The sequence below is a fragment of the Felis catus genome, chromosome B2, assembly GCF_018350175.1.
Source record: "Felis catus isolate Fca126 chromosome B2, F.catus_Fca126_mat1.0, whole genome shotgun sequence".
NCBI lineage: Eukaryota > Metazoa > Chordata > Mammalia > Carnivora > Felidae > Felis > Felis catus.
In genome coordinates this window covers 29,237,104-29,252,555 of record NC_058372.1, presented here as the reverse complement: position 1 = coordinate 29,252,555, position 15,452 = coordinate 29,237,104, and the positions used below count along the sequence as shown (strand labels likewise).

The following is a 15,452-nucleotide window of genomic DNA, read 5'->3' as shown; positions in this document are numbered from 1 at the left end:
ACTTATAGCATCTAGAGGACACACATTTGGCAATTAACCAAATCACCTTTACACTCATGTCTCATTTTCTAAAGTCTTCTGTAGCTAAACTATTGATGCAGGCAGACCTTGTCTTTTCCTTTTTGTACACTCCACAGTTCTGTATATGATGTCAGTTACTTAAGAACTTTTCAGAGTATCAGTACTGTGGGGCCCTGACCACAGAGCAAAGCTTGGACAATGGGAGGCCCAAGAGTCCCAGATGGAAGGGATGAACCCCTTTCTGTTCCTATCTGAAGGGTTGGAGAATCCTCAAACAGCAAGCACCATCTAAAATGCATAAGACTACAAATTAGATCCATCTGTATTAGTGGGGAAGCATGGATACTGAATGCTGCTAGCAATAAAGTGAATCAAAACTAAAAATAGTCCCAATGCCCATGAATCTCCAAACAGCGACAGGATGGCAACAACAACTTTCCTTTATTTCCTCCCCTTGTAAAGGGAGATTCAAGTTGAGGGGTAATTTTCTTGCCCCCAAGTCCCCAACTACAAAAAGACTGCAGGCACCAAGCCCTAGGCTGGGTAACAGCCTAGGCCTCAAAACTTGCCTCCAGCACTGAGCTGCAGTAACTGTATCAGTAAGTCAGCATTAAATCCACCAGAAAAGAACAGCACCACTCAAAGACCAGGGGACCAGATAGCCCTGAAGCTTTCTGGTGGACCACAGGCAGGGTTCTTGGTGATGAAAGTCTCTAGACAACTGGCCACATAAGTTTGGCTAGATGGAGCCCACAACGATGAAGGTCATCTCCGTGTATATGGAGGAATGTCAAGGATAAGGCCAGCTCAGTTATCTGAAGAAAACTGTAACAGGCTAGTTTTTCAGAGAAAAGGAACCAAAGTGGTACCCTGGTCACATCAAGACCATGCTCTGCCTTCCTGTGCCTGAGTAGTTGCTGGGTCAGCTGCAGACCAGAGGCAGGCTTCCAAGCAGAGAAAGGGAGACAACAGGGGACTTCTAGGCCACACAAGCTTGTCTTTCAGGAGACTTCCAGGAAGGAAAACTCACTCTCGGGGTCTGTTGACCATGACTTCACCCAGAGCCTCCAACACCTCCCGCTTGTAGTCCTCAAAGTCACCATCGATCTGGCTTACACTCTGCTCCTCCACCACCCACAGCTGGCAGTTGGTTTCGGTGATGAGTCGGGCATCATGGCTGACGACGATCACAGCTTTAAAAAAAGATGTGAGCAGGGAGAGTAGGGACAAAGAAGGCAAAGACAAATGAGAACGTGAAGAACAAATGAGACAAATGAGAACCAGGAAAGGAGAAGGGTGCACCCTGAGCTGACTTACCACCCTTGTATTCATTGATGGCTTCCCCAAGAGCATCAATAGACTCAATGTCCAAGTTATTGGTGGGTTCATCCTATGGAAGAGACATTCCATGACCAAGTGTTACAATTCTTTTCATTACTGTCACCTTTACCCCCTCCCATAGTCCAGCTCACTCACCAAGATGAGGACATCGGGTTCCCGACAAGCCAGCTCAGCAAACACAACTCGGGCTTTTTGCCCACCTGTAGCAAAGGAAAAAGAGGGCCATCACACTTCACTGCCTTATGTTTCTGAAGATAAACTCTGAAGATGTGTGTGTGCAGAGATTCCCCAAGTCCTAGCTATTCTTTTCTGACTCTAGGTACAGTCTGGAGGTGTGAAAATTGAGGAGGACACCTTCCCTACCCCCCTACAGTGGTACCAGAGAGTTTGCAGATCTGGATGGTGTGGGCATGACTCTCAAGGCCAAAGCGGCCTAGGCACTTCCGGGCATCCTGGTAGGGCAGGTTGAAGCCCCGCTGCAGATATTCAGTGGGTGTTTCCTCCATGCGCAGCTGTTCTGCATACTGCTGGTTGAAGAAGCCAATTTTCTGCCCAAGAGAGGAAGGCGGTCTGTAAAAATCATACTTCCTCTATCAGGCTCTTCCTCCCTAATTCCCAAAGCCAACTTACCAACCGGTGGTTCTTTCTCATTTCTCCACGAGTCTGCAAGGAAAAAGCAAGTGGGAAGATAAGGGAATGGAGAGGAAGATGCTGCCCCTCCACATCGTCACTTTTCTTAAGGGGAGACAAATACCAGAATTGGGCTGGGAATCAGTCCATGCAAGAAGGGGAACGCGGATGTCCTCCCTAATGTGACAAAGGCACATCCAGGAAATGACAAGAGTACAGGGCAAAGGGGAGTGAGATGACAATAAAGGAGGGGACACAAAAAGCACAGATTCAGAACCAAGAGGGGACTGACCACAACCAACAAACACCCCCTTCCCACCCAGCAAGATCCACCAATGGCAACTTTTTCAGGGTTCTGCCTCATATGGGAGTTAAGAGACTGTGAGAGGATCTAAGAAAAAACAACTTGAGGTGTATGAAGAAATGGGCCCTTCTGAACATTTTCCTGGAGGGAGTAAAGATGGTTACAACCAATCAAAAGCACTGTATAGCAGTATGTTGTAAATCCTAAAAACAATTCTAGGAAGTTTATCCTAAAAAAAAAACTACAGTCATGAACATGTACAATAATATTTACTGGAGCACTTGGGTGGCTCAGTTGGTTGAACACCTGACTTCGGCTCAGGTCATGATGTCACGATACATGAGTTTGAGTCCCGCATCAGGTGAGCTCAAGCCCCCCTTTGGATGAGCCCCACCTTCTCTCTCTCTCCCTCTCTCTGCCAGTGGGATTTTCTTTCTCTTTCACCCTCTCTGCCCCTTGCTCACTTGCACCCTCTCAAAAAAAAAAAAAAAAAAAAAAAAGAAAAAAAAAAAAAAGTTTACTATAGGATTGACCTTCAGTGAAAAACCAGAAAAAAATCTAAACGACTGTGATCAAAAACTATAAATCCACAAGAAACGAATGTACACAGGTAATTACTGGCATGGAAAAATACTTGATGTGTATTATCTGAGAACTGGCTATGAAACAATTCATCTGAGAACCCACTTTTGTTAAAAAAAAATTATATGCACATTTGCAGAGAAGAAAAAGAGAAAGTAATCCATCTAAATTAATACTGGGTATCTCCAGACTTTTCTGACTCCTGCAATTTCTTTTTTTCTTAAGTTTTTTATTTTTGAGAGAGAGGGAGAGGGCAGAGAGGGAGAGAGAATCCCAAGCAGGTTCCCTGCTGTCAGTATAGAGCCCAACATGGGGCTCGATCCCAGGAACCGTGAGATTATAACCTGAGCAGAGATCAAGAGTCAGAAGCTTAACCGGATGAGTCACCCAGGTGCCCCTGACTCATGCAATTTCTAGTTATTCTATAACCAAAACACACATGGGGGAGTGGTGCCCCCAGTCCAACCCCACTTCTCCTGGCTCTCTCCCCTGATCTACAGTGTTCTCCTCTCTAGCACCTCTGAGGAAAAGGAATCATCTACGATGAATTCTGTATTTAAATCTCCAGCACAGAGGGGGCTCCTTGATTCTAGCATTTGGTGAACAGCTGCCTTTTCACACTCGTCATGCTCTCTGGTCCTGGCACCAGGACTTACTGGTGTCAGCTTGCCCGTCAACAACAGAAGCAGGGTACTCTTCCCCACACCGTTAGGGCCCACGATGCAGACTGCAAGGAGGAAGACAGGTGGTCAAAGAGGTCCTCAGAAACTGTCCCTGTAGCCCTGCTTCACGTCCCCAAGCCACTTGACACCAACTCACTCCTTGAATCCATGTCAATGCCAAAATCCAGGTTCTTAAAGAGTGGTTTCTGCCCCTCATAGCCAAACGTCACACCTGAGAATCAGGAAAAGAAGTGATATACTTTCTTTTCAGAATCACTCTGAAGGTGTCCTAAAGTCCTTTCCTGGCCTTGGAGAAAAGGAATGGATCCCACGCTGGGTGGAAGACATGGGGTGCACACACTTCCGCCCTGCGTTGGTGGGGTCTGCAGCTGCTCACCATGCAGACCCAGCACAGGAGGGCTGAGCGGTGGGGGATTAGGGAAGGTAAAGCGCACAGTGTACTCCTTGGGGCGCTTCAGGAGCTCAGGGGCCTCTTGCGATTCCTCATCTTGGTTTTTCCGCCGGCATTTCTGCTGCTTTCGAGTCAGGGCTTCCTTTGTTTGCTTTTCCTGGAGAGGAAGGGGAAAAGGAGAAATTCACACCCTTCACAGCAGTCCCTGAAATGGAGAGCAGTGTCACAGAGTTCCCTCTTTCTCCATATTGAGAGAAAAGCCCCCCAGGTGCTTACCGCCTGCTTGGTGGACTTGCCACCTGCCTTTAGCTCCTTCAGCTTCTTCTCCTGCTTCTCATACTGCTTCAGCAGTTCTTTCTGCTTCTGCTGATACATCTTCTTGAAGGTCACTGAGGCAGAAAAGGAGGATGGGCAACAACGGTTGTCTTCCTCCCCAGCAAAGGGACAACCAGAACTGGTGAGGACAGAGTTGGGCATCACTGTCTAGACTCTTTTAAGATTTAGCTAATCATTGCATCCCTATGGGTCCTCCCTCCAAGGCCTCGTCTCTTTCCTCCCCCCAACAAATGATCCTTACTGTAATTGCCCCGATAGTAATGGAGCCGCTGGGCATCGAGATGAATAATATCGGTGCAGACATCATCCAGAAAGCCCTGGTCATGGGAAACGATGAGCAATGTCTTCCGCCAGCCCTGGAGGTAGCTGGGTTTTAGAGAAGAGTGAGGACAGGTCACAATGGTCAGTTTAGGGTTAAGTCAGGGAAACAGACTGACAATGAAAACAGGGAGGAAAAGAGAAAGGGGCTGGATAGAGTGCTGTCAAGGACAGAGTGTAAACAGCTAGAGGAGACAAGGACAGAATGACAACCAATGATGCAAAGACTGTAGTCAAAGGTGACGCACTTATTGAGCCAGATGACAGCATTGAGGTCCAGGTGGTTGGTAGGTTCATCCAACATCAGCAGCGTGGGCTCCATGAACAATGCCCTAGAAGGTGGGGCACCAGAATGTAGGGTCAGGGGTAGGAAGATTCTCACTCAGAGAACTCCACAGAAGCCTCTGGCAGGTGAGACCATGAACACTCCTTCCATATCTCTCCTCAGAGAGCAGGAGATGTTGAAAAGATTATGCCCCCAAGAGGAAAGATCTTGAGTCTGGCAATGCAGACAATACAGGAAGGAGCAGGAAGACTTGAAACTCCCAACTGGCCTTAGAAGAACAGGAAGAAGAGAAAGCCCCGCCTCCTGCCACCCCTGCCCATGTGTGGGTTGATGCTGCAAAGGGGAAAGGCAGGGGAGGTGGGTGGCCCACCTGGCCAGGGAGACACGCATGCGCCAGCCCCCAGAGAACTTCTGTGTGGGCCGATTCTGCATTTCAGGGTCAAAGCCCAGACCAGCCAGGATCCGCCGGGCTTTGGCCTCTGCAGCTGCTGCCCCAGTCGCCCGCAATTCCTCATATACCTGGAGGAGGGAGAAGAGGACACATGTCCAAAGGTTCCAGGAACCCCCAACTCTTAGCCCATGTCCCCTGCGCCATCTCCTCTACCTTCTCTAGCCTCTCAGCAGCTGCATCATCTCCCTGCTCCAGCTGCCCCTGGAGCCGTCGCTCCTCTTCCAACAGTTTCAATCGCTTGGTGTCGGCCCGAAGAACAGCCTGCACAGCTGGCGTCTCATCTGCTACCACCTCTGGGGGGTCAGGGGAGAAAAGGCCAGTTGCCCTGAGGGCCAAGTCTCCCATTCCTTCTTTTCTTCAGCTCAATTTCAGGTTTGTCTGACCTTGCCCAATTCTTTGTACTTATTCCAAAGAAATTTTCTCTAGTCTTTCCTTAGCATCCATCTCCCAGTCCCCAATCTTACTTTAGAACCTTTCCCACTCCATAACCACAATTTCTTCTGTTCTTGGTTGACTCTTCTACCCCAACTGCCCACCCCTCAGGCCCATCCCACCACTGGCCTCACCCTGCTCACACAGCAGCACGTCAATGTTGGGAGGTATGCTCAAGGCCCGGTTGGCAATGTGCTTGAGGAGAGTAGTCTTGCCCTTGCTGGGGAACGAGAACTATTAAGACCAGGCCATCCCTGAAAAACCTTTTTTTTTCCAGCCCCTTCCCTTTTATAGCTCCAGCCCTTCTCCTCACCCGTTGGGTCCCACTAGCCCATAGCGGCGGCCAGCTACAATGTACAAGTCTGCGTTGACAAATAACTCCTTGCCGTGGGCCGAGATGCTGAACTTCTCCAGCTGCAGTTGTCAGGGAAGCAGTGGCAGAAGAAAGAAAAGCACATGAGAACCCCCCTCTTTCAGACAACTTTCTCCCTGCTGGGAAGCCTCTGACAAAACAGATAGCTCCAGCATGACCTCTTCACCATGCTGGTCCACTTCCTGTCCACTGCTTTGAAGGGGAGTCTCCCAAATTCTAAATGAGTCCAGCCCATCCCACCCTTCCTGCCCCCCAAGGGTGGACCCCTCTAAGTTGTGTTGGTTTTCCTATCTTCTCACTGAAGCTGGCAGAAGTCAAGGTATGGAAAACACCTCCAAGCTTTCTTCCAACATACCACTCATACCTGGCTTCCTCGGCTGCCATGGCCACTCAGGGAAAGGTGGCACTTCCTTGAGCAAACTGGTTGGGAGGGAGCTTCTCAGACCTTACCTTAATGTCAGATGCATTTTCTAACATGGCTTGGCGGGAGGACACCTCTGCTTGGGACACGGAGAAATCATTTTCAGCAGCATTAGCTGCTTTTAATGAAGCCACCTGGCGCTCATACTCCATCTGAGAAAGAAGGAAAACCCACATATGAGGCCACTGTCTGCCAGTTACCCGTCACAACACAGCCACATGTCATCAGACACCAAAAAAAGGTCCACAAAATACATGTTTCTTTATTCCAACTGTTGTTCTTGCAGTAACGTCAAAAGCTCCCTTTTGCCCCAATTCAGATGTCCCCTAGTTTAAAAAAAAAATTTTTTTTTAAAGATTTTATGTAATCTCTACACCCAATGTGGGGCTGGAACTCGATCAAGAGTTGCATGCTCCACCTACTGAGCCAGCCAGGAGTCCAACTGAAATATTAAAAAAGTCAAACACGGGGCGCCTGGGTGGCTCAGTCGGTTGAGTGTCCGACTTCGGTTCAGGTCATGATCTCAGTCTGTGGGTTCGAGCCCCGCGTCAGGCTCTGTGCTGACAGCTCAGGGCCTGGAGCCTGCTTTAGATTCTGTGTCTCCCTCTTTCTCTGACCCTCCCCTGTTCATGCTCTCTCTCTGTCTCAAAAATAAGTAAATGTTAAAAAAAAAAAATTTAAATAAATAAATAAATAAATAAATAAATAGTCAAACGCTCCTAATTCTGACCGAGATCTTACTTGTTTCTTTAGCTTTTTCTTCTCCTTTTTGCTAAGGTGCACATAAGGATCATCAGCCTTAGACTCCCCTTCTTCTTCCTCCTCTTCTCCTTCTTCCTCTGAACCCTGTGAGAACGAGATGATGAAAAACAAGAGACCCCTTCTACAACTCAGATTTCATGTCATTCACCCATTCCCACAGTTAGCTCATTCCTTTCCCAGAGTCCTGAAATTTCTTGGTGGGTCCTCTCACTCTCTCACACACACTCCTGGGCTCCCTGGAGTCCTTTACCCACTTCTGTGTCAGGAATGACAGAAGACAAATAGTATGAATGTGTATGTACAAAGTATAACAGTTCTACCCACCTACAAACAAAACTGCCCATACCACTGGGGAGGAAATAACTGAAACAGCTTTTACTCATGTATCAAATGAGTATCTGTGGCTTACATGTTAACATGTAAAGAAAACGTCCAGAAACCCTTACAGCACTAAGAAATCTAACAGAATCCAGAATTAGAAAGTTCTAGAGGTGGAGGGACTGCAGAGATCACTAGATCATACAGATAACCGTGCCCTGAGAAGGTGGAAAGGTCACACAGGTGGTGAGTGGCAGAGCCAGAACCCAGATCATCTGAGGCTACCACCAGGGTCCCTTCCTCTCTGAATCAGGAGCTAAATGGATTGTGGGCCAAATCTCACCTGATGCCTATTTTTATACAGCCCAAGCGCTAAGAATGGTTTTACATTTTCAAAGAATTTTTTTAAAAAACAGGAATATGCATCAGAGATTGTATGTGGTCCACAAAACCAAAAATATTTACTATGTGGCCCTTTACAAAAGCCTGCTAATTCCTGCTCTGGGTAGTAATGCCACCCCCAGATCCTGCTCCCCTCCCCCAACCAAGAGCCACAGAAGGCCAGTCCCTCAGCCAATCTTCCTTCCCCCAACACCAAAATACACACCTGCTCTGCCTTCATGGTCTTCTCCCTCCCTTGTCTGAGTGGCTCCTTTTGTTTTGTTATTTCTTCTTCTTCATCCTCCTCCTCTTCATTGTCCAGAGCAGCAAATTTATTTTGAGGCTAACAGGGAAAAAACAACAGATTTGATGAAATGTTCTAATTCCTGAGACCCAGCACCTCCTCCTGCCAATACTCCCTCACCTTGGTCTTCCCCTTTGACTTCTCTTCCTTTCCCTTTCTGCCCTTCAGCCCAGGCTGTTGTTCCTCAGATACAGCCTGGAGAACACACACACACACAGAAAATTAATTTGTTAACTTATTTATCAAGCATTTCTAGGGAGTTTAGAACTAGGAGCTAACTATACTGAGTGCTCCTCCGAAAACAAATGAGACCTAGGAAAACCCTAGTTTCTACCTTGAGGTGAAAGAGTGAAAAAATAGTTAGATGATGTCAGCAAAGCTTAGGGAACAAGAGTCAGGAAAACGAACATGGGTGGGGTGGCACTAGCACTGGAGGGCTTCCTCGAGCGGGCACATCTTGAGAGGAAATAATGGACTTGAGCTTAGAGAGAGCATTCTAAGGAAAAGGGAAGACACAACATAAAGAAAAAAGAAAGGCTTTGGGGTGCGTGTCTGGTTCAGCTGGTGGAGTACACGACTCTTGATGCTGGGGTCATGGGTTCAATCAAACTCTATGTTGGGGTAGTGCTTAAAAGGGTGGGGGGGGGCGGGGAACCTGGCTGGCTCAGTCAGTACAGCATGCAAGTCTTGATCTTGGGGTTAAGTCTGAGCCCCAAGTTGGATGTGAAGATTACTTAAAAAACAAACAAAACCACAAATACTTCAAAACAGGCATAAAACTGAACGCCAAGGTGTGAACAGGCTAATTTGAAACATATACACAGAAGAATCCCAAGTAACCCTGCAAAAGGGGTCCGAGTGGAAAAGCAAAAACTTGAGGCCCTTTGCTTTATATTTTGAGTCTAATCTGGGGAGCCTGGGTGGCTCAGTCAGTTAAACGTCCAGCTTTGGCTTGGGTCATGAGCTCGAAGTTTGTGAATTGAAGCCACACATCAGGCTCTCTGCTGTCAGTGCAGAGCTTGCTTTAGATCCTCTGTCCCCCTTTCTCTGCCCCTCCCCTGCTCGCATATGTTCTTTCTCAAATAAACGTTAACAAAAAAAAAAAAAAAAAAAAAAAAGATGATTTTGATAGTGTGAGACCTAAAAGAACTAGTTTTTTTTTTTTGTTTTTTTTTTTAATGTTTATTTTTGAGAGAGTGTGAGCAAGGGAAGGGCAGAGAGAGGGAGAGAGAGAGACAGACAGACAGACAAATAGAGAATGTGGAGCAGGCTCCAGGCTCCGAGCTGTTAGCACAGAACCCGACACGGGACTCGAACCCACAAACCATGAAATCATGACCTGAGCCAAAGTTGGACTCTCAACTGACCGAGCCACCCAGGCACCCCTAAAAGAACTAGTTTAAAAGCAGGAAAATGGGGAGTGTGGCTTGCTCAATCAGTGACACATGTGACTCTTGATCTCAGGGTTGTGAGTTCGAGCCCACACTGGGTATAGAGATTACTTAAAATCTTAAAAGAAATTAAAATTAAAAAATTAAAAAAATAAAAGCAGGAAAAAAAGCAGGGGAATTACCACACCATGGCCAGAAGGTGCGACATGGGGTGGGAGTGACCAGCAGAGTGGCCACTTTCACCTTATTAATCCGATTCTTTTCCAACTTGGCAGGCTTGGGAGGATGTTTTTCTTCCTCCTCCTCATCCTCACTTTGATCATGAATCAGGGCTGCAAAAACATTACCACCCTAGAGAATGAAAGGGCCAGAGAAATCAGTGGGATGGTCAAGTTTGCAGCCCTGGGGTCTCTTGTTTATCACACAGATGGCTTACCTTGGTTTTCTTCCCTCCTCGGGGTATTGGGGCAGGTACTGAAATGAAACGACGGTTGGGAAGATGAGGTAGGAAACAATTATAATGTCTGGTTACTCAATCTAATCCAACTCAAAATCAAGAAATGAGGCACTTTATTATTCATGACTCAGGGATTCTGGGAACCCATTTCCCCTCAGGTCATTTACCCTCATCCTCCTCATCACTGGCTGGCACTGAGAGCTTCTTAAGACGCTCCATGAGCTCTTTCTCTTCTCCATCATCGTCCACGTCCTTCTTCCGCCGGCCTTTTCGGGTGTCTCGTTTCTTTTTTTGCTGCTGAAAGGAAAAGAGAGTAAGACAACGAAGCCCAGGCCCCTCTCTGCTGCACAGAGAGTTCCCCATTAACCGACTGAACCAATGTGGGCTGGACCCCCTGACACTTGAGAACCTGCTGTTGCTGTTGCGGCTGCTCCTTCTCCTTTAGCACTTTCTCTTCTTCCCCAGCCTGTTTATCTTCTACTGCCAGTTCCTCAAAGAACTGTAAAAGGAGTTAAGAGATAGGTACATGTGGCTCAGAGACCAACCAAGTCCTTCTCTGCCACACACAGGCCCACCGAACCTCCAGTCCACCCTCACCTTGCTTCCTTTCTTGAAAAGATCTTTCCTCCTCCCTTGGACCCCCTGCCTCCTTCACATGGGCTTATTTTGATTGGAAACACCCACTGTCATTTCTCATCCACAACCCTCATTTACTCACCGTCTTTTTGGTCTTTTTGTCCTTCTTCCCTTTCTTCACCACTTTGTCTAGAAGGTTAAGCAGACACTGTGAATGCTTATCTACAAATTCCAAAGCAGCCTGACCTCCCCTGCAAAGCTCTCAGTGGCTCCATCCTATTTTACTACTTTCTATCATTCCTTAGGTATTTGCACTGTCCCAACTGTGCCTTGGTCTAGAGTGGCAGTGGAAGGGAGAAGTAGAATTTATAGAGTGAAGACAGAAGTGGGAAGACACAGTACTCAAAGAGGACTCCTACATTTTCTTTTTTTTTTTAAGATTTTATTTTTAAGTAATCTCAATACTCAACACGGGGCTCAAGCCCACAACCCAAAGAGTCCCATGCTCCTCTGACTGAGCCAGCCAGGTGCCCCAAAGACTCCTATGTTTTTAGCTGGGCAAAATTAGTTGGGATAGTGGTACCATTTATTAACTCAGGACATACTGGAAGAGAAGGTCCTCTCTAAAAGGACAAAGATGGTATAAATTTGGTTTGCCATATGTAATTTGTGAAAAGCTGCAGACTGTGTAAACGAGCTGTCTGGTTAATAAATGAACATCTGGGTCTATGCCCCACCTGGTCTGCTCAAATAACATTCTAGCACAAATCACACTGTTATATTTAACTGTTTGTACATTAGTCTTTCAACCCAGAGAGCAACCTGACAGACTGTTTAGCTTGCGTTCCCATGGAACAAAGTAGGAAGTCTTATACAAAACCTGACTGACTGAACAAATTCCAGCTCCTCCCCTCTATCTAACCCTGTTTCCCTGAAGGCAGGAGACTATATCTAACTCCCTCTCTCCCTTCCCCCATGAGAATGGGAGGCAGCCAGCAGCTTTATGATTTCTCTTCCTGTCCGGGCCTACCCACTATCACATTCCCCTTCAAATCATCCTATCCATCCACTGCTTTCCAATTCTATCCAGAAACACTCCTGTAATCATTTAGTTAAAAAAAAAAAAAAAAAATCAGGGGCACCTGGGTGGCTCAGTCAGTTAACCATCCAACTTTTGATTTTGGTTCAGGTCATGATCTCGCGGTTTGAGGGTTTGAGCCCTGCATCGTGTTCTGCCCTGAGAGTGCAGAGTGTGCTTGGGACTTTCTTTCTTTCTCTCTCTGCCCCTCCCCTGCTTTCTCTCTCAAAAATAAATAAAAATTAAAAACATATATATATCAGTGGGTTTCTGCTACCTACATTAAGTATTTTTCATTAAAAAAAAAGTTTTTTAAATTTATTTAGTGCGAGTGGGGGAGGGGCAGAGAGAGAGGAGAGAGAGGAGAGAGAGAATCCCAAACAGGCTACGTGCTGTAAGCAGAGACTGACATGGGGCTTGAACTCACAAAACTACAAGATCATGCCCTGAGCTGAAACCAAGAATTGGACATTTAACCGACTGAGCCACCCAGGTGCCCCTATTTTTCATTTTTTTAAAAAAGTAGGCTCCTAGGCTCCACACCCAATGTGGAGCTTGAACTCGTGGGGCACCAAGTGTGGAGCCTGCTTGGGATTCTCTCTGCCCCTGCCCCTCCCCCTGCGCCCCCATGCACATGCACCCTCTCTCTCTCACACAAAACATTAAAAAAAAAAAGTCACTACTAAGTATTTTTAAACTAGAATTCCACATAGTCTGTAGTAACCAATTATTGAGGAAAGTTTTACTGACCACCCATATGCCCAAAACTAGTGTTATCAAAGAACAATCCCTATAAACTTAAGACTTTACAAATTAAAAGGGTCCTATTCTATCTTTTCTGCTATATCTCTGTTTTCCTACCCACACCTATGTTCTGGACACTGACCTGTTATTGCCCCCTGATTAAGTCTCAGGCATATGTAGGTCTGTCTTTGCTTAATCTGTATCTTCCAACCAGAACACATTTCATCAAAATTTGATCCCCCATATTGGGTGAATAGTGTCAATGAATTGGAAAGATGTGCAGGAGAAATAATGAAAGGCTTTATATGCTATTCCAGAGAGTTTAATCCTAAAGACATTAGGAGGGAGGACCCACTGCAGTACAGAGGAAGGAATGGCATGATCAGCTCACCTTGACAACACTGAGGAGTGACTCCTCCCAGGTATTAATCTCTCCCCAAGGACTAACACAACGCCACCATCTCTCCCTTCCTTTAATTCTCTTTTGAACTTTAAACCTCACTTTGATCCTCCTAACCATAGAAAGGAAAATCCTATGCACAGGTTCAAGTGCGACAAGGTATGATCACCAAGGAAGAGGAAAAAGCTAAGTACCGCTAAAGCAATGCGCTCCTCCATTGCTCCTCCATCGCTCCTCCCCTAATAGCTCCTCCCCTTCAGCACACAACTTAAGCTAACTTCAAAGCCTAATAGAACACTTCCTTACTATCTCTTCCCCCAATTACTGCTTTCTACTTTGGTCTCCACAGGTTCACACTAGCTCTGCTTCCTCATTTCCCATTCCTTTTTGAGTATACTCCGATCTGATTTGGGTATCATCTCCTAATGACTACTACCTTTGCCAAAGTTGCCACTGTCCCCTTAGTTGCTCAACCCAAAAAGAATTTTTTTAGTCCTGATTTTGCATGACTTCTCTGCAATATTCCATGCTACCACCTCCTCATCCTCTGCTTCCCTCCTGTCATTACTTAATTTCAGGGATCCTGTTGGCTCCTGGTTTGCCTCCAGTTTCTCTGGCTGCTCACCTTTCTCAGTGTCATCTCCTCTACCTCCTTCCTTACCTTCCCTTAATTGTTGAGGATCTTTTGGGTTCCTGTCTTCTGTCCTCTTTTGGCTTCAATCTGCATACTCTCTCAGGGGACTCCTCTGAATTCAACGTTTCAACAACACTTGCTTGTGTGTTTACTTCTAGCCTAGATCTCTCCCTGCCATCTCCTCTTAGAAGTTCCCCAGGAATCCCCAACTTGACATTCAAAAGCTGACCTTATCTCTTCCCACTCCCAACCCTACAGCCCATTTCTGATCTCAAACAATAGTATACTACCCTTTGAGTTATTTAAGTGAGTGTCATCCTTAATTCTTCTCCCTTCATTCAGTCTGTTCTCAGACCTGCTCAATGCCATGTCCTTAGTAACTCTTTAATATTCACTGCCTTGGCTTACCCTGGTACTGCTTCTCACCTAGATCATTGCCAGCACCTCTTACATGGTAGCCCTGCCTCCAATCTTGACCAATACAAGTCATTCTCCACTGCTCAGTGTTGTCAGGATGAGCTGATCACACTATGCCTTATGCACTTCAATTAGTCTTAATGTCTTCAGAATTAAAGTCTTTGGAATACCGTGTAAAGCGTCCCATTATTTGTCTCCTGCACACCTTTCCAACCCCATTACATTAGTCACCCAATATGGGGAACGGCCAGGCTCACCTACGTCTTTACCTTTGCACAAATTTCTTCCTCTGCTTGGAATGCTCTTCCCCTTGCTAACTCATACTGATTCTTTCAGAATCAACTCAGCTGCTACATATTTCTGGGAGGCTTTGCTGACATTCCTACCCTAGCTGTCTGAGTAGATGTTTCTCCTCTCTTCTCTAGTCTCACAGCATTCTCAAGCACATTCATCACTCTGTCAACCACTTTTGGATTCATGCTGTCCCCTCTACTAAACTGAGTGCCCCTTTGGGGCAAGTCTGATCTTTTATCTCTACATTCTCAGTTTCTCTGCACAGTATCAGGTATACAGCAGGCATCCAAAAATTGCTTGTAAAATGAGTCACTGTGTATCTACTGTAATTATTTTATCTCCCGTTGAAGTGCCTTCAAATTTGGGAGGATGTCTTCATATTTTTTCTCCCTTCCCAAAACATAGTATAGGTGCTGCTTACGTTTAACAAACATTCGCTGCTTTTAAGTAAACCTTAGCCTCCATTGCAACACCTAGCAGCTACCCTGCACTCTTGCTCCAGATGAATCTGATGTGTATTATGAAAGAACCCAGGGAGTCATCTCTTCCTCCTGAGAGGGTGTGGGTGGGTGGATGTGTGACGTTTTATGCATGCGTGAGCGCGCAGTGGGTGGGGTGTCGCCCTGCTTGACAGATTCCCATGGAACGTGGAATACAGCGCGGTGGGGAAGATGTCCAAAAGGGAAGAAAGGAGGACTTTCTCATTTCTACCCATCTCTTCCACGGTACCATACGCATTCCCTCGTTTCTTGCCAAATCCCACTGAAACTCGTGCGCGACCGCCAGGCACCTTCACTCCCACCCCAAACTGGCGTGCTGGGTAAACTCTTTCCGGCCGGCCCCATTACACGCATGTGCAGTAGCCTCCCTCACGGCCCGGTCAGTTTCACAACCCGTGACCCCCCCTCCTAAAATACGTCCGCTCTCTTCTTCCCTTTTCTATCTCGCTGGTTCCCTGCCTATCAGCCTCACCTGTGGGGCTCGTGCTCTCTCCATCCCCAATCCACTCGGGCTCCGGCGGCTGCTGCTTGGGTCCCTTCGGCATCTTGGTGGCAGTTACAGCTACTCTGGCGACGCCAGGCAGTATTTCCGCTTCCGGCAGCGTGGGGTCCCGAATGGGGCGGGCT

The 15,452-nt window shown here is 46.7% G+C and overlaps 1 protein-coding gene across 3 annotated transcripts; it reads right to left on the bottom strand.

The window, feature by feature from the left end:
- Positions 1-443: 443 nt before the first annotated feature.
- ABCF1 (ATP binding cassette subfamily F member 1) lies at positions 444-15,452 on the bottom strand. 3 transcript variants are annotated; one of them, XM_003985870.5, is made up of 25 exons: positions 15,298-15,452; positions 10,901-10,947; positions 10,592-10,681; positions 10,350-10,479; positions 10,162-10,199; positions 9,969-10,076; positions 8,455-8,529; positions 8,257-8,373; positions 7,311-7,415; positions 6,599-6,721; positions 6,089-6,189; positions 5,910-5,995; positions 5,497-5,636; positions 5,263-5,411; positions 4,855-4,938; positions 4,530-4,654; positions 4,229-4,341; positions 3,938-4,109; positions 3,698-3,772; positions 3,535-3,605; positions 1,993-2,025; positions 1,742-1,910; positions 1,498-1,562; positions 1,339-1,411; positions 444-1,214 (listed from the first exon to the last, which is right to left on the bottom strand). In XM_003985870.5, the coding sequence occupies exons 1-25, from the start codon at positions 15,368-15,370 to the stop codon at positions 1,048-1,050; spliced, it is 2,529 nt and encodes an 842-aa protein (XP_003985919.1). In that variant the 5' UTR covers positions 15,371-15,452; the 3' UTR covers positions 444-1,047. The 3 variants fall into 3 exon arrangements, with proteins under 3 accessions (XP_003985919.1, XP_011280430.1, XP_019685730.1); XM_011282128.3 differs by having other exon boundaries at positions 10,350-10,476; XM_019830171.2 differs by having other exon boundaries at positions 10,901-10,966; positions 15,298-15,429.

What these genes read in the sequence shown, in the direction of transcription:
- ABCF1 (XM_003985870.5), bottom strand. Translation starts at nt 15,370, where the DNA reads ATGCCGAAGGGACCCAAGCAGCAGCCGCCGGAGCCCGAGTGGATTGGG. An exon ending in CAGTGATGAGGAGGATGAGG is followed by an intron (nt 10,200 to 10,349) that starts GTAAATGACCTG and finishes GTTTCATTTCAG; the next exon opens with TACCTGCCCCAATACCCCGA. An exon ending in AACCCGATGTCCTCATCTTG is followed by an intron (nt 1,412 to 1,497) that starts GTGAGTGAGCTG and finishes TCTCTTCCATAG; the next exon opens with GATGAACCCACCAATAACTT.